Source organism: Neomonachus schauinslandi, chromosome 5 (genome assembly GCF_002201575.2).
Source record: "Neomonachus schauinslandi chromosome 5, ASM220157v2, whole genome shotgun sequence".
Classification (NCBI taxonomy): Eukaryota; Metazoa; Chordata; class Mammalia; order Carnivora; family Phocidae; genus Neomonachus; species Neomonachus schauinslandi.
In genome coordinates, this window is record NC_058407.1 from 151,675,025 (window position 1) to 151,702,404 (window position 27,380).

Consider the following 27,380-nt stretch of genomic DNA (forward strand, 5'->3'; position numbering starts at 1 on the left):
CCACTTTACTGTTGGTGTTCATCCATATCAGTGCAAATTGTTTTGGGGGGCATAGGTGGGGGGAGAGAGGACGTATAACATAACCTGCATACTCTGTGTGTGTCAGCTCATAATTCTAACAAATGTACCACTCTGGTGGGGATGACTATGCATGTGGAGGGCAAAGGGTATATGGGACATCTCTACCTTCCTGTCAATTTTACTGTGATTCTAAAACTACTAAAAAAGACTTATGAAAAAAGTTTTGTTGTATATTTTAAAAATAATGCATATTCACTGATACAGCAACCCTCCTTCAAGGGATCTATCCAATAGAAATAATTTTTCAAATGTGTAGGGTATATATATGAAAGGAAAAGATCAAAGATGCATATCTGGAAGGATATATAACAAAATATTTAATATTGGTAATTTTAGACGGTTGGGATTGTGAGAAGGGAGCTTTCACTTTCTACTTTACACCCTTGGATTATATCGTTTTTCCAAGTTACTATGAAACATTTAATATACACTATGAAAGGTGCTGGTTGTTTTCAAACTACTCTAACAAACTACAATACTTTTAAATTATGGTGAACTATTCCATAGTTTTTTAAACCCAATACTTAGTGAAAGCGAGGATGATGTAACATTCTCATGTAAAGCTACTGAGAGTGTAAACCTCTCAAAGGCCCTAAAACGTTCTTTCTAAACCTTTGTCGTAATCCCACTTCTAGGTCTCTGTCCTTAAGCGTTAACAAAAAAATTTATAGATGTCCCAGTTATTGTCAGGAAAATCTGAAAACAAAATGTTAAGCAGCAAAGGAATGTTAAAAATTATGACCCATCTGTATGATATTATGTAGCCCATTGAAATGTTTATAAAGAACTTTTGAAAAAACATGGTAAGTGAAAAAGAAATCAGAATACCAATATTTTTTTCTTTCTTTTCATCCCATCCTCCCTCTGTGCTCTTTATCTTTTTTTTTTTTTTTAAGATTTTATTTATTTATTTATTAGAGACCGAGCGAGAGAGAAACAGCATGAGAGAGGAGAGGGTCAGAGGGAGAAGCAGGCTCCCCGCTGAGCCGGGAGCCCGATGCGGGACTCGATCCCAGGACCCCGGGATCATGACCTGAGCCGAAGGCAGTCGCTTAACCAACTGAGCCACCCAGGCGCCCTGTGCTCTTTATCTTAAAAGGAATTTGGCAAGATTAACAGTGAATGTCCATAAATGGTGCTTATGTGTGATTTTTTACTTCTTCTCTGTAGCTTTCAGTGTCCTCTGTATTTTCTATAATAAATGAGTATTTTTAAAATAAGAAAACAAAATTTCAAAAAGAAATATATATTGGTCCCTAACTCCATTCTCAAAAATAAAAGTAAATATATGTATTAATTTACATTTAAAAATTTTTTTTTTTTAAGATTTTTAATTTATTTGCGAGAGAGAGAATGAGAGACAGAGAGCATGAGAGGGAGGAGGGTCAGAGGGAGAAGCAGACTCCCCGCCGAGCAGGGAGCCTGATGTGGGACTCGATCCCGGGACTCCAGGATCATGACCTGAGCCGAAGGCAGTCGCTTAACCAACTGAGCCACCCAGGCGCCCCTTAATTTACATTTAAAGATAAGGGAATTTTATCTCAGAAAAGTGAAGACATCTGTACAAAATTATACAATTAAGCAAGTAGCAAAGCCATCCCAGGCCCCAAGCACGCCATGCGTTGGAGAGAAAATACACCAGATGGAATTTACTAACAAAGCCATACCCTATCTAAAGATACATTCAGAAGTCCTATCTTCCCAGGGATCAGACCTTGCAGCTCCACTCTGGCAAAATTAATTCCTTTCTTCATCATTATTTACTTGTGAGTAGCTGCAATCAGATATTGCCAACTAAAAACTTGCCTAACTGGATTCTTCTCTTTGCTAGGATGAGAATATTTTGTGATTTCAAGAATATGGAAGCCTGGGCGCCTGGGTGGCTCAGTTGGTTAAGCGACTGCCTTCGGCTCAGGTCATGATCCTGGTAGTCCCTGGATCGAGTCCCGCATTGGGCTCCCTGCTGGGCAGGGAGCCTGCTTCTCCCTCTGACCCTCCCCCCTCTCATGTGCTCTCTCTCTCTCATTCTCTCTGTCTCAAATAAATAAATAAAATCTTTAAAAAAAAAGAAAAAAGAATATGGAAGCCTGCCTTGATAAAGAACAAGAACTTGTTCTTTAGGAGAATGGGGCAGAACAGAGAAACAGAGACAGGCTTGCAGGGACTTTTATTTTATTTTATTTATTTATTTATTTTTAAAGATTTTATTTATTTATTCATGAGAGACAGAGAGAGAGGCAGAGGGAGAAGCAGGCTCCCAAGGAGCAGAGAGCCCGACACGGGACTTGATCCCAGGACCCTGGGATCATGACCTGAGCCGAAGGCAGACACTTAACCATCTGAGCCACCCAGGCGCCCTTGCAGGGACTTTTAAAATTCCAGCTCTCCCTGTTTGTAACAGGATAGGGGATGTTGGTGAGTTGAAAACAAAGTATCTAGCAAGGAGCTAACCCTTACACACTGATACAATGGAATGGTGTGTATTAAAAAGAATGAGGTGGCTACTTATATGGAAAGATCTTCAAGATGTTATTAAGGAGAAAAAGGGGAGAAGCTCAGAAACATATATTTCATACATTCAACCACACATATATATCTGCTTGAATATGGATTATAATTTTCTGGGAGAATAGACATCATTAGCAGTGGTTCCCTCTGGGGAGTGGGGAATGGGAAGGGGAGTGCCTGAAATAACTTTATGTCTTTTCAGTTTAAAACACACACATATACCCCTCCTTGGCTTCAGCAGAGCCAAGGAGTCTTAAAAGCACTCATCCGATGATTGCATTAAATACTTCTGTGATTCTAGGAAAAGGCAAAGAGCGACTTTACAAACTGCTATAGTTTTCTATGATCACTTGATGGCTGACAGGAAACCTCCATGAATTCCAATATACACAAACACACTTTAAAACCTTCAAGATACTGTTTAATCAGTTTTAAGGCACATTTGTTAGACCTGCACTTCAACAATTACACAGACATCACTTGAAGTTATTAAAGTTATCAAAATATATAAAAACATTCAAGTAAGAGGTATGCAAATCAGCAGCATTTAACCAAAATGAATATATTAGCATACATCAGTATCAATTTTATAAGAGGGAAAGAACAGAGCTTCCATCTCACACACTTACATACATGCACACGGGCACGCACGCACACACACACACACACACACACAACTTGACTGTCCTCAGAATCATGGTGAAGACAAAAACATATATGTATGTAAGTGTGCTAGACAAAAACGCATATTAGTCCCTAACTCCAATTAGAATTTTTTTCAAGTGAGGACAGAATGAACTTTTGGTTACTCAGAATTCCATGATACTAGTTATTAGCTTGAAAAGCTCATTGGTCTCACAGGTACATAAATATCCCGTGTTAATGCTAACTTTGGGGAAGAGTGAGAAAATGATGTGGCAAAGGGGCAAATATACAGAAATGTGTAAGCTATGGCAAGCTTGCTTTGCTCCTCAGAGCAAGGAGTCAATCATTTTGGAGTAATGGAGGGTAGGAGTGGGGGTGGGAAATACTCTTAGGGGCAGCTTTCTAAAATATGTACCCAGCTTTAAACTCCAGGCTACTCCCTAGGAAAAGGTTTTGAACCAGTGAAAGGAAGGAAAACAACAGAAGAAAGGCTCATGCAGTCTGTTACAAAACTAAGTACTCTGGAAAAGATTCTGAAGATACCAAGATGAGAACTGATTACATGAAACAATAATTTAGGCTTATACTGAAAGGTTCAGAGCTATCAATTTCGGGTAAGCTTATGATGAAGTATTTATTGCACATGGGTTTTGTTTTTTGTTTTTGTTTTTGTTTTGCTGTAATGGAAACCCTGAAGCTATACTCTGCATATTTTATAAAATAGAAGTCAAAATTTTCGGCACAAAACAATAGCCCTTAAAATATGGATATGTGCCTTGAAGATGCCAGCATTCTGTGTACTCTGGGACACGGACACAGGCCGGTCTGATGCTGCGACCCACAGCCTCCAACAGTCCCGCACGTAAACTATGGAGCTCCATGCTCTGTGCACGTACTCAACCGCCCTTTCCAGCCTGGAATGTTTAGTGTCCTTTAGAGCTGGGAACCTCAGTGCAGTGAGGGAAATGGCATTTGGAAGACTTGAAAGACAAACTCTGCCTCTTAATTTTGATGACCCAGGGCCCTTTGCGAAGTCTCAGAACTCAGGACCAGAAGGGACCCAGCACTGTAGAGACAGCTTCCCCCTGAGTAAGAAGGCTACAGCAAAATGCCCCGGAAGCTAAGACGTCAAGGCCCTCAATCCGTAGCCATTCCCCTCCTCCTAAAGCTTCATCCAGGGTATTCAGAGACTGCTTATTCACCCAGCAGGAATGGCTTTTCTCTCTCATATTATCACCAGGTAGCTAGGATCACACACCCACCCTCTCCATGTTTCCACCATCTGTTCCAAACATCCCAATTCAAGGATCCCTCTTTATGAAAAAAAAAAATCAGGTCTCATTTCTTAAGGAACACTTCTCAGGAACACTTCTCAGCCCAAACCCCCAGAACCTGGTTGCAAAAGAACTAACTCAGCCTCATGAATGGGTGACCTCTACTAATGTTAACCGTAAAAGACAACACAAATAAGCTTTGAAAAATACAAAAGGGCTCTCCCTCCTCAATTTTTGTTCTGACACCTTAAACGGCTTAATAAGTCAGTTTTGGGGGACAGTCACTAAGCTGCTGGTCTACAGGCAAACACTTGGTTTGAACCTGCTTTTTCTAAGTCACGAAAGCCCTCCCCAGGGGCTGGGTGCCATAAACACCACCACCACCTTCAGGGAGCCACCTTCAGGGAAGACCTGAACTCCAGAAAAATGTATTTTAAAAGTTCTGCTCCAAACCCAGGTGGACTCTGTAGGCTCGGCAGGTCACCAGGTCAGCTTATGAGCAACACGTGGAAGGATCCTCATTGCCAGTCCAGTCGGTTCTTCATATCCTTCTGCGCTTCTGTTAGTTTCTGGATCAGGTAACGCTTGTCACGACTTTCCTGAAGATAGAAATCGGTGCGAGAGCACATTCAATATATTTGGAAGCAAATATGATCATTTCAACCTAGTCAATTCCCTGTCAGACTCGGGGTTAAGGATCCTAACCACTGGACGGTGGTGACGGCCTCCAGACTGGTCTGCCTCTTGCCCTCTTGCCCCTCCACAGCCCCTTGTCCACAAAGGGGCCAACAGTCTTTTTAAAAATGTACGTCAGGGCGCCTGGGTGGCTCAGTTGGTTAAGCGACTGCCTTCGGCTCAGGTCATGATCCTGGAGTCCCGGGATCGAGTTCCACATCGGGCTCCCTGCTCGGTAGAGTCTGCTTCTCCCTCTGACCCTCCTCCCTTTCATGCTCTCTGTCTCTCATTCTCTCTCTCGCAAATAAATAAAAAATCTTAAAAAAAAAAATGTACGTCAGACTGATGGGGGGCCTGGGTGGTACAGTCGGTTGAACATCTCACTCTCAGTTTCTGCTCAGGTTGTGATCTCAAGGCCATGTGAGACTGAGCCCTGAGTCGGGATCTGCACTCAGTGTGGCGTACGCTTGAGATTCTCTCTCTCCCTCTGCCCTCCCCCTTCGCTGGCTCACGCACACTCTCTCTAAATAAATAAATAATCTTAAAAAGAAATGTACATCAGACTGCTCCTTAACACACTTCATTGGTTTCCCATCACACTCAGAATTAAACCCAAACTTGTCACCAGAACCCACACCCTGTGCTGTGATCCCAGCTGATAATCCAGCATCATCTTGCCTCTCCAGCCATGCCACCTGTCGTCCAGCTCCCGGGAATGCCCTCGCTGTCCCCTCTGGCTATTACTCTCACCCCCGAGACCTCCCACAATCGGCTCCTCGTCCTTCAAGTCTCAGCTCCCATGTCACCTCCGCAAAGAGGCCCTCCGCAGCCACCATCTACGGCAGCAGAGGGCCACTCCTCATCTAACTACCTCGTCCGTATTACCTTCACAGCGGCTCCCGCTACTGGAATTGGTTTTTCTGTAACTATTTAGCAGTCTCATCTCTCTCGGTCACCACTGTATCCTAGCACAGTATGAGGAGCACACAGTGATCAATGCACACGTTGAAGGCATGGATGAGCCCATGACTGAATGAAGCTGGACAAGGCCTGGGCCGAAGGCAGTTCTGGGAAGCGGTGGTGAGCAGGGCCACGGCACTCCACCCTCTCCCTGGGGAAAGCGGCACTTTCCTTGAGGTGTCCTGGGTAGATGTCCCCAGCCATGACCCTCTGGACCTGCTCTTCCTTACCAGGGACAGCTGCTCTCGGAGCTGGACCACCACCCGCTTGTGTGCTCCGGCCAGGGCGATGAAGTAAAACATGATGAGGCTGCAACAGAAGGGAGAGGTCACTAGGGAGTTTGTGCCATGTGACGGCCACTGGAAAAACAACCGGTTCCATTTTGCCCAGAACAGGTTTACTTTTTTTTTTTTTAAGATTTTTTTATTTATTTGACAGAGAGAGAGAGATAGCACAAGCAGGGGGAGCGGCAGGCAAAGGGAGAAGGAGAAGCAGGCTCTCCACTGAGCAGGGAGCCCAATGCAGGGCTCGATCCCAGGACTCCGGGATCGTGACCTGAGCCGAAGGCAGCTGCTTAACTGACTGAGCCACCCAGGCACCCCAGAACAGGTTTACTTTTGTTAGGGAAAAAAAGAGAGAAAGAGAGAGAGAAAGAGAGAGAGAGAGAGAAAGAAAGAAAAAAAGAGAAAGAAAGAAAAAGAAAAAAGAAAAAAGAAAGGAGAGAGAGGGAGGGAGGGGAAAGAAGGAAGGAAGGAAGAAGGGAGGGAGGAAGGAAGGAAGGGAGGAAAAATCTGGGGCACAACTCTTGATCTTGAGGTTGTGGGTTCAAGCCCTCCATTGGGTGTAGAGATTACTTAAAAAAAAAAAATAAAGGGCGCCTGGGTGGCTCAGATGGTTAAGCGTCTGCCTTCGGCTCAGGTCATGATCCCAGGGTCCTGGGATCGAGTCCCGCATCGGGCTCCCTGCTCCTTGGGAGCCTGCTTCTCCCTCTGCCTCTCTCTCTCTCTCTCTGTCTCTCATGAATAAATACATAAAATCTTTAAAAAAATAAAATAAATAAAATAAGAAAGAAAGAAAGAAATCTCTCCTAAGCAGAGGGGTTTTTAGTCGGCAGGGATAGCAGAGACTGATTCATGCCTTGCTTTTTACGTTAATATTAAAAGTTGTTGATGTTCCCGGGCACACGCAATATGACAGGGAAAGAGAAGGAAATGGTCCAGACAGTCAGATCAGTATGGAATGAACTGGCTGTGGATGATCACTGTGATACCTCCCTGGCCTCCGTTTCCTCATCTGTACAATGGGGATAATACAGTAAAACCTGGGGACAACAAGCCTAGGATAATACATCTTTGAATAAAAGCAATTGGCAGTTGGCTCCTATCTTCTGTGTGGTCCCAGCCCTCAAAATGGGGGTGGTTGAAGTTATTATCTTTGGGGAGAGGGGCACGTGGAGTGGAGGGCAAGCTCCCAGGGAAACAGTAGGCAACCTCATTCCGTTCCATGAAGGGGAGGTGGTTTCTGTCCAATCCCCCCAGATAGGGCTGAGGAAATAAGGGCCACTGGAATCACTGATATCAATGATACTCTTCTGGAAGACACCATGGCCACAGGGCAAGAATGGCCAGATGAGGAAACCGCCACCAAATGGTGCCAGTCAAGCCACAGCTGGAGTAGGAGGATGGAGTAGCCGGATCCTGAGATACTCAGAATTCCACGCTGTCTGTATAGTTTCCCCAAATCATTTTATTAATCTCCATCAAAGGTATCCTGCCTTGAACAAATAAATTTTGGGGGTTCTCTTCTTGCATGGTGGTGGGCTTTTACTGTAAGACTATATCATGGGATAATTGTAATCATGTCATTACAGTTAATACACGCTAGCTACAATCAGTTCCAGGTATTTGTGGTAGTTATATTCTATAAAGTCTCCAGGAACAATGAATTAGTGAATTCTGAACCAGTGCCCCTAGGGGATGTACAGGGGTAGGTTCCTTGAGTCACAACATTTTTGTCAACTGATCAATACCTTATGTTTCTTATTTATTGAAAAAGAAAGTTATCAATATATAACCTTGTTTCTCTTTAAAGACACCTTATTTAGATATTATTGTTGGGGCGCCTGGGTGGCTCAGTTGGTTAAGCGACTGCCTTCGGCTCAGGTCATGATCCTGGAGTCCCAGGATCGAGTCCCGCACGGGGCTCCCTGCTCAGCAGGGAGTCTGCTTCTCCCTCTGACCCTCATGATCTCTCTATCTCATTCTCTCTCTCAAATAAATAAATAAAATCTTTAAAAAAAAATATTATTGTTGATCCCTTAGCATTGAACTCGGCGTCACCAGCACTATAACGCATGCCTGAATAAAGCTTATCTAACTTACCTATTTTCTTTGTAGGGCACATCACAGCCCTCTTGCACTTAGGAATGACTAAGAAGCACTTCAGTATGCTTGGGGCCAACTTAAACAGTGAAACGACCCACCAAAAGCACAAACTGCAAGAAACCTGGCCCCACAGAGATCACAAAAGGACATTCATAGTATGAGAGCTGAAACAAGAAGGCAGACTACCGCGTTGTTTAGACGCTGGCCGGTAACAAGCATGCTATGGTGAGAATGTGTGCCCCCCCCATTGATATGTTGAAATCCTAATCCCAAGGTGATGGTATTAGAAAGTGGGGCCTTTGGGAGGTGACTAGGTCATGAGGACAGAGCCCTCAGGAATGGGACTGGTGCCCCGATCAAACGGACCCCAGAGAGCTAGCTTGTCCCTTCTGCTACGTGAGGATATGAGAAGTCTGCAAGCCAGAAGAGGGCTCTCACCTAACACACTGACGGACACCTGATCTTGGACTTGCAGCCTCCAGAACTATAAGCAATAAATTCCTGTTATTTATAAGCCACCTAGTCTATATATATATATTTTAAGATTTTATTTATTTATTTGAGAGAGAGAGAATGAGAGACAGAGAGCACGAGAGGGAGGAGGGCAGAGGGAGAAGCAGACCCCCTGCTGAGCAGGGAGCCCGATGTGGGACTCGATCCCGGGACTCCAGGATCATGACCTGAGCCGAAGGCAGTCGCTTAACCAACTGAGCCACCCAGGCGCCCACCTAGTCTATATTTTGTTATAGCAGCCCAAACAGACTAAGTGCTTTTTGGGTGACTCCAATTTTTTGCTACTCTGTGCAAGTCCACAAATGACCATGAAACTGCTTCGAGTATTGATTTGGGGGTTACAGAATATTTTTAGCAAGTAGGCATATTCGCAACACAGACACAAAAAATGAAATCCATGAATAATGAGGATAGGCTACAATTAGAACACCCAGCACATAGTAAGACCTCAATGTACATTTGTGATTCGAATTATTTTATTATTATTATTTTTTAATGTAGGCTCCACACACAGGGTGAAGCCCAATGCGGGGCTTGAACTCCCAACCCTGATATTGAGACCTGAGCTGAGATCAAGTCAGACGCTTAGGGGCACCTGGGTGGCTCAGTCAGTTAAGCGTCTGCCTTCGACTCAGGTCATGATCCCAGGGTTCTGGGATCAAGCCCATCGGGCTCCTTGTTGAGCGGGGAGCCTGCTTCTCCCTCTCCCTCTGCCTGCCGCTCCCCCTGCTTCTCTCTTTCTCTGTCAAATAAATAAATTTTAAAAATCTTAAAAAAAAAAAAAAAACTTAACCAAATGAGCCACCCAGGTGGCCCTAGAATTACTTTAACACTCAAAATGAATCACTATGCAGCAAAGACTCTTGTTACCTTGATGTACAACACTTGTCATTTACTGAGCCTTTACTAAGGGCCAGGTCCTCTGCTATGCATTTCACTTTGTTAATCGTATTTCCTTCTTCTCACAACCCTATGAAGTATGTGCCATTCTTATCCCCATTTTCCAGGTGAGGAAACTGAGGCACAGGGAAAACACGTACTGTGTATAAGTAGTAAAGCCAGGGTTCAAGTGCATGCTTTTTTTTTTTTTAAAGATTTTATTTATTTATTTGAGAGAGAATGAGATAGAGAGAGAGCATGAGAGGGGCGAGGGTCAGAGGGAGAAGCAGACTCCCTGCTGAGCAGGGAGCCCAATGTGGGACTCGATCCTGGGACTCCAGGATCATGACCTGAGCCGAAGGCAGTCGCTTAACCAACTGAGCCACCCAGGCGCCCCTCAAGTGCATGCTTCGTTTTTTTTTTTTTTAAAGATTTTATTTATTTATTTGAGACAGAGAGAATGAGATACAGAGAGCATGAGAGGGAGGAGGGTCAGAGAGAGAAGCAGACTCCCTGCCGAGCAGGGAGCCGGATGCGGGACTCGATCCCGGGACTCCAGGATCATGACCCGAGCCGAAGGCAGTCGCTTAACCAACTGAGCCACCCAGGCGCCCTCAAGTGCATGCTTCTAATCTAGTGCTCTTCTCTGCCCAGTAATCACTTTATTTTTAAGATTTTATTTATTTATTTTGACAGAGAGACAGACAGCGAGAGAGGGAACACAAGCAGTGGGGGAGTGGGAGAGGGAGAAGCAGGCTTCCCGCTGAGCAGAGAGCCCGATGTGGGGCTCGATCCCAGGACCCCGGGATCATGACCTGAGCTGAAGGCAGACGCTTAACGACTGAGCCACCCAGGCGCCCCAGTCACTTTATCAAAGTGCAAGTGAGTTTGTAAATAATCAATAATATTAATCAGCAATGTTTATTGGGTTTTTATGGCAGGCATTAGGCTAACTGCTTTAGCTGTGGGATCTTACCGAACCCACTCAATGACCCTCTTAACGAGTCACTATTATGGAGCCTCCCAGTGGCTTCCAACTCTTGGTTTCAGCTCAGGTCATGGTCTCAAGGTCGTGAGATCGAGCCCTGTGGCAGGCTCCCTGCTCAGCGCAGAGTCTGGGATTCTCTCCCTCTCCCTTTGCCCCTCCCCCATTCACATGTGCATGCTTTCTCTCTCTCTCTCTAAATAAATAAATACACAAAATCTTAAAAAAAAAGAATCACTATTATGATGCCCATTTTAAAGATGGGAAAGTAAGGCTCACAGAGGTTTGGAAACTTTGTTTTTTTAAATTTATTTAAGAGAGAGAGAGTAGGAGAGAGAGCACACAAGCAGGGGGAGCAGCAGAGGGAGAGGGAGAAGCCGACTCCCTGCTGAGCAGGGAGCCCAACTCGGGGCTCGATCCCAGGACCCCTGGCTCATGACCTGAGCCAAAGGTAGATGCTTAACTGACTCAGCCACCCAGGTACCCCGCCCTTTTTATTAAATATTTGATTTATTTATTTGAGAGAGAGAGTGAGGAGAGAGAGAGAGCACACAGGCAGGGAGGGGGCAGAGGGAAAGGGGAGGTTTGGTAACTTATCAAGTGTGACAGGTGAGCTCCCATTTCCCAGTGGGGAAAGCTCCATGTGCCTCAATGGAAAATACTTGCAAGGGTCCAGGCAGTTGTTACTCACCAGATGATCATGAAAAAAGGCACTGCAAAGGCTTCCGATGTGACGCCATAGACCAGGGACTGCAGTGAGCTGGGAAAGGTGCTCACTGTCTTGGGGACCACCTCCCAGGTGGTGTTGAAGTTGGTGAATGGCCCACAGGCTTTTGAGGAAGGGATGCTGCCAAGACATAGACCCAGGGGCTCAGGCTTGTTATCAGTGACCCGAGAGGAACTGCCTGATCGTACGGGCCTTCTGGAACATTCTGGCCAAAAACGCTGACCCTGAAACTTCATCTAGTCTCTAGACTGACTTCCAGTTTACAGGAAATTTAGCACAGAAGAGCAATTTAAATGACACTATGAGACAACAATCAAACAGATCCAGAATGTGGTGGTGATTTTATTCACCAGTCTCTTAATTTGGAGGTGCGGAAACTACTGTGGACTCTTCAAAGAATCAAAGATTTTTTTAAATTAATTAATTAAAAAAAAAAAGGCTCTGCGCCCAACATGGGGCTCGAACTCATGACCCCCAGATCAAGAGTCATATGCTTCACCAAGAGCCAGCCAGGCGCCCCTCAAGAATCAAAGATTAAAAGAGAATAAGGAGGAGCCCCTGGCTGGCTCAGTCAGAAGAAAATAAAACTCTTGATCTCAGGGTCGTGAGTTTGAGCCCCACGTTGGCTGTAGAGATTACTTAAAATAAATAAAATTAATGGAGAGTAAGGAGACACAGCAATCAAAAGCAATGGGTAAAACTCAAAAGATCCTCATTTTTAAAATAAGGCCATAAAAGACTATTGGGGGACAATAGGAGAAATCTGAAAACAGCAGAAATATGATGTATTAATTAGATATGATAATGTTACTGTGGATGTGTGGGAAGGAGGATGCTCTTATTTTTAGGAGCTGCATGCTCAAATATTTAGCTCCAATCTTCTGTGCACCCCCAGATCTCAAAATGGGGGTGTCTGAGGTTATTATTTAGGTATGTCATGATGCCTATAACAATTTCAATTGGGTCATGACACACATAAAAAATGTATGTAGTGAGATAAAACAAATGTAGCAAAATATTAACACCTGGGACATCCAGTTGAAGCGTATAGGAGTCTTCATTGTTGCTATTTTTTTAAACTTTTCTACAGATTTGAAATTTTTCAAAATAAAAAGGGGGGGAATCAAATAAAATTACAATGGAAAAAATTTGTAATTAAAGCCTACAAAGAATTGCCTACATTCACATCACAAAGTTCTGTGTATAAGATTTTCCATTGCAGTCCTATCTTTATGGATAAAAAAACATTCTTAGAAGCAACCTAACTAATGCTTAAGGAAATGAATGAATAATTTATGATCCATTCATAAAACAGAATACTAAAAAACCACTGAAAGAGACAGAGATGTGAAGTGACTGGCTCCCAGACAGAAACTAAGTAGTTGGGAAACAGGACTGGAAAAGGAATTTCCATCATATCCTCATGCTTTTTGAATTTTGTGTCATGTGAATGTATTTATTATATAAAGAAATCAAAGCTAAAAAACATTTTAAGACAATGACAGTTCTGTATATGCTGGCATGAAAAGGGCACAATATAAAATTAAGTGGAAAAAATAAGCAGCCAAACAGGGTTTTAGCATTATTCCATATGTGTTTTTATATAACCTTGTAGAAGACTTGGAGTATCTTCAGTGTGACAAGCACTGTGCTAGGTTCTAGGAGTATAAAGATGATTCAGACATGGCACAAGGAATGTAGAGTCTAGTGTGGAATTTGGTAAGAGCAGAAATGCTTAAGACTAAGGATCAGAAATTGAGGGTTCAAACCCCAGTGACCCTACTCCCTAGGACTATAACCATTTATATCAAAGGCAGGCAAACATTTAAAAGTAAATACATTGTTCATATGAATTTCTGGAAGTAGTCATAAAATATTAATCGTGGTTACCTTGACAGAATGGGACCAAGAAGGGAGGATAAGGGGCAATTTTTTCTCTTTAATTTATATCCTTTTGTACTGTTTCACTTTTTATATAATACCTATCACTATAACAAAAAACAATAAAAATATATACACTCAAATTGGTTAAAAAATAAGATCTGAGACACAGATTCAAAGTTCAAGAATTTTAATTTAAAGATGAAGAAATGGAATTCCATGAGAATATAAGTCAGAGAGATTGGTAAATTATAGCCCATGGGCCAAATCTGGCCCACCATCTGTTTTTTATAAATAAAGTTTTATTGGAACACAGTCATGCCCATTAGTTTGTATATTGTCTATGGCTGCTTTCATAATGGCACAAGAGAGTTAAACAGTTGCTACTGACACCATATGGCCCACAAAGCCTAAATATTTAGGCTTGCCCTTTACAGAAAATGTTTGCCTGCCTTTGATATAAATGGTTATAGTCCTAGGGAGTAGGGTCACTGGGGTTTGAACCCTCAATTTCTGATCCTTAGTCTTAAGCATTTCTGCTCTTACCAAATTCCACACTAGACTCTACATTCCTTGTGCCATGTCTGAATCATCTTTATACTCCTAGCACCTAGCACAGTGCTTGTCACACTGAAGATATTCCAAGTCTTCTACAGTGAGCATGTGTTATTTTTGTAATCAGAAACAAAGGAGACTAGAAGAGAAGTCCGAGGAAAAAGGAGTAGGGCAGGACAGACCCACTGGCACTCTCTTAAAACAATGGCAACAGTGCAAGCCCAACTTCCAGAAATGGGCCAGGACATTCTAGTATCCGGAGAGAGACTCTAAAACAAAGGTGGGCCTGGCCAAACCAGGAGTGACTTACTGGCTTCTGCAGGTGGAACCCCATGAGGAAAGCCAATAAAGAATGCAAGGGACCCTTGAATAGAAAAGAGGGACATGCCAAGAAGCAAGCAAATGTTCTAGAAAACAAAGTCATATTTACCGTGCCATGCTGATTGTCAGAGGTATTATGGCCAAACACAGCCCAATCAACAACACCAACAGGAAGAAGAAATTAGAATTGGATGCTCTGAACTGCCTTGGGGAGGGTCTGCAGGTATAAAGAAGACTCATCTAAAGGGAGAGAAAGAATGAGAAAAAAGTAAGAGTCTAGCTCCCTTGAGGATTAACGAGCACATTTATGCATTCCAGTGGCAATGTAAACTGGTATGACTTTTCCAGAGGGTAGTCAGCAATCTAGATCAAAATGAAACATGATTAATCCAGGCCCCAACCCTGGGGAAATTCATCCCGATGAGAAAATAGAATACAGGGGGCACCTGGGTGGCTCAGTCGTTAAGCGTCTGCCTTCGGCTCAGGTCATGATCCCAAGATCCTGGGATCGAGCCCCGCATCGGGCTCCCTGCTTGGCGGGAAGCCTGCTTCTCCCTCTCCCACTCCCCCTGCTTGTGTTCCCTCTCTTGCTGTGTCTCTCTCTGTCAAATAAATAAATAAAATCTTTAAAAAAAAAAGAAAGAAAATAGAATACAGGGGCCAAAATACATAGAAATGGATGTTTACTGCTGCAGGTGTTGGTATCTGGGAATAACTGGAAGCAACCTAAATAGCAATCAACAGGGGCTGCGCGAAGGTTCAAGTGCATCTGCACAGTGCAATACCGGGGAGCCCTTAGAGAGAGTGAGAGAGCGCTACATCCCACATGGCACTGTGAAATATGCCCTATGATCTCATTTACGTTTTTTAAAAAGTATTCTTTATAGGAGTTTAAATATGTATTAAATGGATCTACGCTAACAAGGAACGAGTGAAGAGAGATTTTGTTTGAATTTTTTATAAGCATATTTATTTTTCCTCTGTATTAAAAACAAGTATTTCTGGGGCACCTGGATGGCTCAGTCAGTGAAGCATCTGCCTTCAGCTCAGGCTGTGATCTTGGGGTCCTGGGATTGAGCCCCATGTCGGATTTCCTGCTCAGCAGGGAGTCTGCTTCTCCCTCTGCCCCTCCTCCTGCTTTCTCTCTCTCTCTCATATAAATAAAATCTTTAAAAATATAAAAATAAAAAATAAAAACAAATATTTCTATTGAGGCAAAAAAGACTTGTGGAAATATCAAGTGGAAAGGGGGTGAGGGGTCTAGTAACAGGCATACAATTTCTCCTTAATATTTTTAAAAACTACATTACTGGGAGGGAGCCTTAAGCTGTTCTGACTGCTGCAGTAGCCGGAAAATCTTGTGAGGTGAACAGCAATGAGTGCTAGGGCCCCCTGGTGTCCTGTTTGGGGGTGGCTGGCTGGTCAGGCCTGTGGTGTCAGAACTCAGCCCAGTGCCCATGACCTATTCCGTTACCCCCACACATCTTTGCTAAACTACATACCAGGAAGGCACTGGGTGACCAATATTTTCTGGAAAAGGAAAAATTTCTTCTAAGTTTTCTCACATCCATCTCTCCTTTGGTGCCTTCGACCAACTCAAATTTCCACATGAAAGCACCAGAACATTCTTCAAAGGCCAAAAAACATCTGGGTCAGAAGTATGGCCCAATCCAAGGCCCTGCTTACGGAAGGATTAAATAGCTTAGGTCCTGGAGTGAAGTAAATCTGGAGTCACTTATAAGCTCTGTGACCTTGGGCCACTTACTTAACCTCTCTGAACTTCAGCTTCCTGATTCACAAAATACGGTTAACATCAGTACCTACTTCAAAAGATGTGTGTGAGCATTCCATGATAACCTGTGTAAAGTGTTCAGCAGAGTGGAGGCACGTGGTATTCTTACAACCATCATTACTGTCATTATTATTAATACTTTTATTATTATTATTACTTCCATTTCTAAATCCTCAGGGCTTGGCATAATAGGTAATTAGTAAGCGTGGGCCCTGTTAACAGGGAGTACCTCCAGAAGAAGGGATGGAAGTTACTATACGCATATCTGTATATAGTTTATAGTTTCCTAAAAAAGATTTACTTATTTATTTTGAGAGAGAGTGAGAGAGCACGTGGGCAGTGGGGAGGGGCAGAGGGAGAGAGAATCTCAAGTAGGCTCTGCACTGAACGCGGAGCCGGGTGTGGGGCTCGATATCGTGACCCTGAGGTCACAACCTGAGCCAAAACCAAGAGTCAGACGCTCAACCGACTGTGCCACCCAGGCGTCCCTGTATATAGTTTAATAGTGAGCATATATTGCCTCTATTATAATAATAATAATAATAATAAAAAGCAGCTCAGTTAATAAGCCCAGATCAGTTAGTCATCCACAGGACCACTCTACCCAATAAGCACTTAGTTCAGGCACAGTGCTCGGGGCCTGTGAGCCACTGGAAGAGCTACACAAATACTTTTGAGACCTGAAAATAAATACATTGGCTCCAACATCCAAACGGAAAAGTAACAGAACTTCAATTAACAGACGTCTTGTGAAACATCACCAAAATGTGCCACCGCCAAGTGATGGCTCAACTGCGGCTCCCCTCTTGGACAGTGACTTACAGAAACATTTCAATCACAGGAGCAAAAAAAAGGTCTTGACAAAACTCTCAAAATTATAAAGATGTGGAAATCCATTCAAAGTCTTTTTTCCAGAATAAAAATATACACCAAATAAGGGATGTAATTTTTTTTAAAGGTTCTGTATTTGTCAGAGAGAGAGAGAGCATAAGCAGGGGGAGCAGCGGCAGAGGGAGAAACAGGCTCCCCGCTGAGCAAGGAGCCTGATGCAGGACTTGATCCCAGGACCCTGGGACATGACCTGAGCCAAAGGCAGATGCTTAACCGACTGAGCCACCCAGGTGTCCCAAAGGATGTAATTTTGATTCGTGGGATGTGTGTGGGCTGCAGACACATGACCTGCCCAATGCCTTGTGAGGTCAAGAATGGTCCAGAATATCAGCCCCCTACCCCCGCTCTCCTTACCTCTTTCACATAAAAGATGATAATGAATTTCAAGGTTGCAATTGCAGGGAGAAGAGGTGAGAAAAACGCTCCAATCCAGCAAATGGTTTGCCCATAGACGATCCCCAGAACGTTATCAGGAATGGCAAATTCCTGCTGTCCCCAGCACTGAATCAGCTTCCAAGAGGAACAGTAGGTCACCAGGAGCCTGGAAACAAAGGGGACAATTTCTCACCTGGACTGCCAGTGCCTGCCAAGGCCACAGAACCACGTCCACCAAATCAGGGCTGTTTCCACACACATTTCTCCTGGAAACTGGTTAGTTACATGTCTAGAAGATACAGAATGCAGTGAACTCCGGAATCATTAAGACCAGAGTCTGAATCTCAGATCTACAGCTCAGCAGCCAAATAAGGTTAGACGACGTTTGTTTTCCTCATCTGGAATGTGGGGGAATTATAACAACCTACTTCACCAGGTTGTGGTGACAATGAATGACACAAACAGTCTCTGTGCTCTTGCTTGCCACTAAGTCCAAAAAGTAATGTGCATTCACACAGAAAATGGCTTATGAGAACCCTGCTGCCTAGCATACCACTTCCTGGAATCCTACACGCTTCTTGCAGAAACCCTAGGACCAGGGGCTTGAGATTAACACACAGTTGCTCACTGTAGATTGTCTCATATTAGCAAAAACACTGGAGACAACCTAAATGCCCATCAGTAGGGGCTACAATGACAAATTATAGGGCATGGACTTATATCATACAGTCCTTAAAATAAATGAGGAAAATACATGTGTCCTGATATGGAAAGTTGTTCATGATATTTTGTGTGTCCAAGGAAGGGGGGAAGAAAAGGCAAGCTGCAGACCAATGTGGATGTACTGTGATCCTATTTATAGGGAGAAAAAGAACACTCCTAGCAAGACTGTGTGTTTATTTGCATAGGTAGTTCTGTACATGTGTTTTTATTTGTAAGGACTGCCGGATTTACCCCAAAGTGTTAACAATGGCCACCTCTGAAAAATGAGGTGGGAATGGGGAGGTAGGGGGACGGTAACAAAAGAGAAGTCTCACTATTCTCTAGGCCTCTGTTTTTATTTCTGTATTCTAAATATTTAACGTTTTTTAATAAGTACACACTCATGTCATATTTGTATAGGTTTTTAAAAGGAGAGTTTTGAGGCACCAGTCAAGCATCTGACTCTTGATTTTGGCTCGGATCATGATCTCAGGGTTGTGAGATTGAGCCCCATGTCAGGCTCCGTGCTGGGTGCAGAGCCTGCTTAAGATTCTCTCTCTCCCTCGGCCCCTCCCCTAACCCCCACCCCCCACTCTCTCATTCTCTCTCTCTAAAAAAAATTTAAAAAATATATAAATAAATAAAAACAGAGTTGCCTGGGTGGCGCAGTCAGTAAAGTGTCTGACTCTCGGTTTCTGCTCAGGTCATGATCTCAGAGTCCTGAGATCAAGCCCCACATTCAGCTCTGAGCTCAGTGGGAAGTCTGCTTGAGATTCTCTTCCTCTACCTCTGCCCCTCCCCTGCTTGTGTGCTCACACGCTCTCTCTCTAAAATAAATAAATTTTGGGGGCACCTGGATGGCTCAGTTGGTTAAGTGACTGCCTTCAGCTCAGGTCATGATCCTGGAGTCTCAGGATCGAGTCCCGCATCAGGCTCCCTCCTCAGTGGGAAGTCTGCCTCTCCCTCTGACCTTACCCCTTCTCATGCACTCTATCTCTCTCACTCTCTCTCTCTCAAATAAATAAATAAAATCTTTAAAATAAATAAATAAAATTTTAAAAATAGATAAATAAAAATAAAAGGATAGTTTCTTTTTTTTTTATTTTTTATTTTTTTTAAAGATTTTATTTATTTATTTGACTGAGAGAGACACAGCGAGAGAGGGAACACAAGCAGGGGGAGTGGGAGAGGGAGAAGCAGGCTCCCCGCAGAGCAGGGAGCCCGATGCGGGACTCGATCCCAGGACCCTGGGATCATGACCTGAGCTGAAGGCAGTCGCTTAACCAACTGAGCCACCCAGGCGCCCCAGGATAGTTTCTTTTTTAAAGTTTATTTTTAAGGGCTTACTGGACTACTTATATGCCTGGATAATTTGTACAGCTGGGTAAAAACGTGGTTAAGTAAACAGTTTCACCTAAGGCTCAAGGAAATGCCAATAATAATAATGCAGTGACAATGTGGTAATGATAATCATGATAGCGACAGATGATATTTTGTTGAGTGCTCAGTACTTTTATCTGCATTTTCTCACGTCATCCTCAAACTGTGCTGTGAAGTGGCTACGGCTACCATCCCCATTTCACAGGTGGGAAAATAGGCACAGAGCTTATTGCCCAAGGTCACATGACCAGCAAGTGGCAGTGTTGGGGCGTGAACCTGGAAGGTCTCCCCTGATAGTTGCTGTGCTAATGGTCAGAAGCCATCTCCATGGAAACTTCATGGAAAGCAGCGCCATTTTGGTTCATGCTGTCTTTCAAGGGGGCACCTAATGGACTATGGGGTCAATGGCCTAGAGCCAGCTCAAAGTCACTGGATGGTTGTCAGTGATGTGTGTCAGCACTTTATGAAGAGCAGCTGTGATGGGAGCCTCCGCTGGGGATATGGAAGGGACTGGGAGGGGTAGGCGGAAATCAGAGGGGTATCCCTCACACTTACTTTCTGGGAAAATCCACAAAAAGTGTCACAGCCAAGATGATGATGAGGTCAAAGATCATCAGCTTGTACATTTCCTGCCCAACTTGGGTCTCCCAGCACTGAAACCAAAGAGATCAAGAGAAAATGAGGGGCAACTTGGGGCAGAGAAAGCCAGGTTCTCACACTCCTTCCAATGCCCCGTCCACCCGCAGATCCTGCTGCCTCCGGAGGCCATCAGCGGACGCTCCGTGGAGCTCCAGCACAGACTCTGGTTTCCAAGCCTACAGAAGTGTCTGCTGTGTGACTCGGCTACACAGCAGGAAAGTGCATCAACTGGGGATTCAAACCCATAGCTTTGAGGGCCGTTCTCTTGATGTTGAGCCTGTCACCCCACAATGACCTCCCCCTGCAAGATGCCCCCATCCCTGCAGGCTCACCGGGTAGAGTTTCTGGTTGTAGCCACAGAGCTCACAGGAGTAGTTATCACAGGATGTAATCTTGGAACCCAGGGTGAACACCAGCACACAGATGGTAGCCAGCCGCATAAAGACACACCTGCGGGGGGAAGAGTGAGGAGAGGGGGTGGGAAGAGGAGGCCTCAGGGCAGGCCGGCTCCTTGGAACTGAGGCTAGAGAGCAGAAAAGCTCCAAAGCAAACCCACAAATAATTAGAGAGTTTCTGTTTGGGATTCTGAGAATGTTCTAGAAATGGATAGCAGCACTGGTGGCAAAGCACTGGGAATGTACTTAATGCCACAGAATTGTACACTTAAAAATGTCTAGGGGTGGGCGCCTGGGTGGCTCAGATGGTTAAGCGTCTGCCTTCGGCTCAGGTCATGATCCCAGCGTCCTGGGATCAAGTCCCGCATCGAGCTCTCTGCTCCTTGGGAGCCTGCTTCTCCCTCTGCCTCTCTCTCTCTCTCTGTCTCTCATAAATAAATAAATAAAATCTTAAAAAAAAAAATGTCTAGGGGCGCCTGGGCGGCCCCAAATATTTTTTAAATGTCTAACCTGAGTGGTGCAGTCAGGGGAGTAGGTGACCCTTGATCTCAAGGTTGTGAGTTCTAGTCCCACATTGGGTGTAGAGATCACTTAAAAATAAAATCTTTCAGGGGCGCCTGGGTGGCTCAGTCGTTGGGCATCTGCCTTTGGCTCGGGTCATGATCCCAGGGTCCTGGGATTGAGCCCCACATCGGGCTCCCTGCTCAGCGGGAAGCCTGCTTCTCCCTCTCCCACTCCCCCTGCTTGCGTTCCCTCTCTCGCTGTGTCTCTCTCTGTCAAAAAAATAAATAAAATCTTTTAAAAAAAGAGATGTGTGGGGGCACCTGGGTGGCTCAGTTGGTTAAGCGAATGCCTTCGGCTCAGGTCATGATCCTGGAGTCCCAGGATCGAGTCCCGCATCGGGCTTCCTGCTCCGCGGGAAGCCTGCTTCTCCCTCTCCCACTCCCCCTGCTTGTGTTCTCTCTCTCGCTGTGTCTCTCTCTGTCAAATAAATAAATAAAATCTTAAAAAAAAAAGGAAACACAGGAGAAAATTTTTGTAAATCTGGAGTCAAGCAAAGATTGCTTAGATGTGACACCAAAGGCATAATCCAAGAAAAAAAAATGATAAATTGGATTTCAGTAAAATTTTAAACTTCTACTATTTGAAAGTTACTATTAAGAAAATGAATCTTCAGGGCGCCTGGGTGGCTCAGTCAGGTAAGCGTCTGCCTTCGGCTCAGGTCATGATCCCAGGGTCCTGGGATCGAGCCCCACATCAGGCTCCCTGCTCTGCGGGAAGCCTGCTTCTCCCTCTCCCACTCCCGCTGCTTGTGTTCCCTCTCTCGCTGTATCTCTCTCTGTCAAATAAATAAAATCTTAAAAAAAAAAAAAAAAGATTTGCTTAAAATAATCCAGCAAAAGTGTGTTGGGGGGACGGATGAAACAAGATTAGCAAATTGTTGGTAATGATCAAAACTAAGGGATGGGCATATGGAGGTTTACTACACCTTTCGTTTCTGTTTGAAATTTTCCAAAACAAAAAGTTTAAAAAAAAGTGCAAATACCATCTGAGGCATGAAACGCTCTATATCACACAGTCCCCACCTGGTCCTCTTCAACTTACTTGTGTTCACTCCCCAGACCCTGCTTTACAGCTGTCCTTTCTTTCTTTCTCTTTTCTCTTTCTTTCTTTTTTAAGAAACTGAGTATTTATTTAGAATGAGAAGAGCTATTACAACAAGTCAGTGACCTGGCCCCACCTTCTTAGCACTCATTATCCCGGCCGATGCCCCAGGTTCCTGGTGTAAGTGCTTGTAACTCTCCTCTCCTCTCCTCCCAAGGCCCATGCACGGGGGTAGCGAGGTGGGAGCATGGGGGAATCGATGCCTCTGGGAGCCAGCTACTTTTATGAAGTACAGGATGGACACCTTGGTGGGTGGGAACCCACTAAGATATATCCCACCCAAACACCCAGTTGTCCGGTAGCACCAAGCCCCAGCTGCCAACAGCCCCAATAAGAAACCCTTTATCAACAGCCTTCCCTTCACGCTCTCATTTCCTCATTCCCTTGCTGGTACACACTTGTCATTTCTAACATCTTCCAAGCAATCCCAGGGCCGCACCTTATGCCCTCAGCTGTGGATGTGCTAATACATGAACCAAAAATATAATACCACTGAGTACACGCTTAAGTCAAAGAGATTTCAATGCATAAGCAAACTCTGATTCATTCATGTGGGCTGTCTGAAGGTTGTCAAGGATTCTTGGCTCAACAGGAAAAGGTGCCACAATTGATTAGCAATGTCTGCCATGGGCAGGAAAGTGGGCAAGTGGTGACCTGCTTGGCGTGTCTAGGCATTACCTAAGTATTGTCAGCCGGATCTCAAAGCCTGGGGAATAATCCTCATAGTGGATGATCTTGGCAAAGATCATTGGGGTGATAAAATTGGCCAGCGTAATCACAATAGAAGGCAGGTACAATATCAAAAGGTTCTCTCCAAAAACCATCTTGTCAATTTCCTATGAAGATATCAAAGGGAAGTTACATCACAAATGAATTGACCTTGAAAGAACTAAACTATACGTACGTCAAGTCATTATATTGTACACCTTATATGTTATATGTCAATTATATCTCAATAAAACTGGAAAAAAACCTCAACTATACATATTTAGATAAACAAACAACACAAAACATGTATGTCATTCAACATGGCCTCTAAACACAAGCCATTTCTGGGGCGCCTGGGTGGCTCAGTCGCTTATCTGACTCTTGATTTTGGCTCAAGTCATGATCTCAGGGTCATGAGATCGAGCCCCATGTCTGGCTACGCACTGAGCATGGAGCCTACTTGGGATTCTCTCTCTCCCTCTCTCTCTGTCCCTCACTCTCTCTCTAAAAAAATTTTAAAAATAAAAATAAAAATAAACATAAGCCATTTCCTTCCTTGGATATTCAAATAGAGGTATCATGCTCTAGTACCACAGAAAGAAAAATTAGCTCTAGTGGATTAATTAAGGTCAAGTTAAAAAAAAAAAATCCATGTAGTCTGTATCTGTGGGCAAATTAAAGTATTTTCAAGGCCATAGTAGTTATTGATTTGGACTAGCCATTCTCTCCTTTCAGAGTAATAAACTATTTGGTCACATATACGGCTATCTGGGATAAAACTATTATTTCCTGGCCTCCCTTATAGCGAGGTACAGCTATCTGACTAAATTCTGGCCAAAGGGATGTGAGAAGATGTTTTAAGTGCAAGCACTTAAAAGGTCTTGTCCTTGAAGAAAAGGGTATACCTTCCCATCCCCTTCCCACTGGTTAGAATGTGGACATGCTGAACTATCTTGTACCATATAGGAGAGGGCGTACCCTAAGGATGGCAGAGCCACAAGACGGAAGGAACCTGGATCTACCCCCCTACTCCAATGATTGATTTCATGAATCAAAGCCACCAGACCAATGTACATTTTTAAAACCACTGCTATTTTAGGTAAACTGGAGCCCCAGCTAGTAAGTAGTGGAGTTGAGGATTAAATCTAGGTAGGTAAACCTGAATTTGAATATTATGGATTCTAGGAGGAATTCCAAACACTCTTTTTGGATGCTCCTGTATTTTTATTAAAAGTAGAAATTGGGGGGCGCCTGGGTGGCTCAGTTGGTTAAGCGACTGCCTTCGGCTCAGGTCTTGATCCTGGAGTCCCTGGATCGAGTCCCACATCGGGCTCCCTGCTCAGCGGGAGTCTGCTTCTCCCTCTGACCCTCTCCCCTCTCATGTGCTCTCTCTCACTCTCTCTCTCTCAAATAAATAAATAAAATCTTAAAAAAAGAAAAAAGTAAAAATTGGGGGCTCCTGGTTGGCTCAGTTGGTTAAGGGTCTGCCTTCGGCTCAGGTCGTGATCCCAGGGTCCTGGGATTGAGCCCCGCATCGGGCTCCCTGCTCAGCAGGGAGCCTGCTTCTCCCTCTCCCCCTGCTCATGCTCTCTCTCTCTTGCTATCTCTCCCTCTCTCAAATAAATAAATAAATAAATAAAATCTTTAAAAAAAGATAGAAATTGGTCACCTCTGATTTTCAGTTCTCTGTCATAGCAGTCAAACTGATATCCTTATGTATAAAACAGAAATGATGGGCGCCTGGGTGGCTCAGTCGGTTAAGCGACTGCCTTCGGCTCAGGTCATGATCCTGGAGTCCTGGGATCGAGTCCTACATCGGGCTCCTTGCTCGGCGAGGAGTCTGCTTCTCCCTCTGACCCTCCCCCCCTCATGCTCTCTCTCTCTCTCTCTCATTCTCTCTCTCTCAAATAAATAAATAAAATCTTTAAAAAAAAAAAAAAAAAAAAAAACAGAAATGATGACGGTCTCTATGTCAGAGGCTTGTAATGCACTTGGCATACCTAATGTCCAAACAGAGTAAAAGTTAAGCTGGCTTTCACAGAGTACTTACTTTTTTCATGTGCTCTTGTGAGAATATTGTCGCTCTGTAGATTGCATAAAAGCACGCGGCTAAAACGGCCAGAACAATACAGTTCAAAAACAGTCTCAGAGAGTAAATCCGTATCGTCTCTTCTGATGTTCTTTCTGCTATCTTCTGCCGTATTCTTTCTTCCTCCAGATCTGCCTGAGGGCCAAAGAAAACTCATCTGTGAGCATGGGATGAAGGGATATTCAGGGGTGGAACCTGTGATTCATCCTCATACCCCATCCATCCATCTTTAAGACCTTCCTTAAATAAAAAAAATGATCTCTGTGTAGATATCTTCCCAGACCAAGCCCAACTAGCTTTCATGTCTACTACGGGTCTAAGTCAAGATAGAACCTCCTAAGACTGCAGTTAGGGGCGCCTGAGTGGCTCAGTCAGTTAAGAGTCTGCCTTCAGCTCAGGTCATGATCCCAGGGTCCTGGGATCAAGCCCTGCATTGGGCTCCCTGCTCAGCAGGGAGTCTGCTTTTCCTTCTCCCTTGGCTGCTCCCCCTCACTCATGCTCTGTCTTTCAAGTAAATAAAATCTTTAAAAAAAAAAAGACTGCAGTTAGACTTCACAATAACTGTGAAAACAGAAGCATAACCTATCCATGGCATTACTTAGATGTAGTATGTGTCATTCCTTTAGACAAAGAATACATTTGGTTTGAGCCCTTCCATCTCACTTTATTATGCTTTTGTTATGATCGTCTCCTCCTTTTTTGGGTGGGTTTGTTCAAGATACCGTTTGTTCCTCTTTCTCTCCTTATGAATCTGGAAATTCTCTTGTACTTTCTCCTATTCTCTCCACTCCACCTTATCATCATAGCATCCCCCCCTAGTTCTAGTTTCTCCTGGTATAAGTGATGCATGACAGGTTCTCATCAGGTGGAAAAATAACAGTATAAGGTGGTGGGGAAGGAGGGAAGACACCATTCCCTCCCACCCACCCTCGTGTGCCCACCTCCCGCCCATCCCCAGTCCACCAACTCCATGCTTCGGTGAAGGTGATCAACCCCAGGAGGCAGTTCTCCATGGAAAGTTCTTTCTTTTTTTTTTTTTTTAAGATTTTATTTATTTATTTGACAGAGAGAGACACAGCACGAGAGGGAACACAGGCAAGGGGAGCGGGAGAGGGAGAGGCAGGCTTCCCGCCGAGCAGGGAGCCCGATGCGGGGTTCGATCCCAGGACCCTGGGATCATGACCTGAGCCGAAGGCAGACGTTTAACTGACTGAGCCACCCAGGCACCCCCTCTGTGGGAAGTTCTTGAAGATAACACGGGAAACTTGCTAAGCACTAGAGACAGCCTGGGCCGCACCCAGCTCCTCTGCAAGCTGCAGCCCCCTGGCTTTCCAAGGCACGACTTGGCGGGCAAGGACCCCGCCAAGAGAAAACCCAGCAGCACTCACTCGGAGCTCGTACCGCAGGCTGCTGTGCTTCAGGTCTGCCATGCTGCGGTTGGTGATGCAGAAGTCCCAGCCAGCAAAGATCTTGTTGCAGTAACTCTGGAAGTGCTCCTCACTCCGGATCAGGTTGATTTTGAACCCTTCCACTGACCTGGCCCCAAAACACGATGACCCTTCTTAGAAGAACAACAAAATACAGGCCCGTGGATTGGCTTTGTTGACAATATAAAAACATTATACATGGCTGCATTTTCCACTCGTTTTGACAGGGACAAGTCTGGACCATGCTACATATGTGTGGCAGCTAACCAGGTAGCTCATGGTGGAAAATCATTTCCTTTCATCTATCCAAGGGCTTTTCTCATAGTTGGAATAAAATCCCAACTCTTTAGCACAGCCTAGAGAGGCTGCACTACGCCATCTTTCCTCCCTTTCGGCCATGCTGCTGGGATGACCATGGCTTTCTTCCCGTTCTATAAACTCACAAACTTCTCTGGCCTCAGGGCCTTTGTACGTACAGGTCTGCTCTACCCATTCCTCAGTCAATTCTTCCCCTGCCTCTTCTCATGGATGCTTCTTTCCCATCATTCAGGTGTCAGCTCAAATATCCCTTCCAAAGATTCCTCACCACCCCTTCTAAAGTTGTGACCCCTCACTTCAGGCTAGTCTATTTGCTTCACAGCATTGAATCTAATCTGCAGTCATTATGTGTTTACTGCCTGTAGCCCCTTATCCTGACTACATTTTAAATTCCTTGAGGGCAGGTACACAGGCTTTCTTGCCACGTTTATATCTGGAATGCCTGGACTGTAATATGACCACGATCCAGCTGATGGATAAATGAATAAATGACTTAAATAGTAAAATAACCAAATATTTAGTGAGCACCTGTTCAGGTCAGATGCCATGCTGTCGCACACTTTGTAATTTTAATTCATTTAACTAACTAAAATTTAAATAAAAATTTTAAA

The 27,380-nt window shown here is 44.3% G+C and overlaps 1 protein-coding gene across 1 annotated transcript in view; it reads right to left on the reverse strand.

Moving 5' to 3' along the window:
• Positions 1 to 5,026: 5,026 nt before the first annotated feature.
• TMC7 (transmembrane channel like 7) overlaps positions 5,027 to 27,380 on the reverse strand; it is a 33,058-nt gene continuing 10,704 nt past the window's right edge. Inside the window, exons 6-15 of the mRNA XM_021698029.1 lie at positions 26,413 to 26,560; positions 24,986 to 25,159; positions 22,906 to 23,063; positions 20,500 to 20,617; positions 20,084 to 20,181; positions 17,426 to 17,612; positions 14,498 to 14,628; positions 11,596 to 11,751; positions 6,374 to 6,452; positions 5,027 to 5,107 (exon numbers count right to left, since the gene is read on the reverse strand). Coding sequence (XP_021553704.1) covers positions 5,027 to 5,107; positions 6,374 to 6,452; positions 11,596 to 11,751; positions 14,498 to 14,628; positions 17,426 to 17,612; positions 20,084 to 20,181; positions 20,500 to 20,617; positions 22,906 to 23,063; positions 24,986 to 25,159; positions 26,413 to 26,560 — 1,330 coding nt within the window. The remainder of the gene's footprint in view (positions 5,108 to 6,373; positions 6,453 to 11,595; positions 11,752 to 14,497; positions 14,629 to 17,425; positions 17,613 to 20,083; positions 20,182 to 20,499; positions 20,618 to 22,905; positions 23,064 to 24,985; positions 25,160 to 26,412; positions 26,561 to 27,380) is intronic.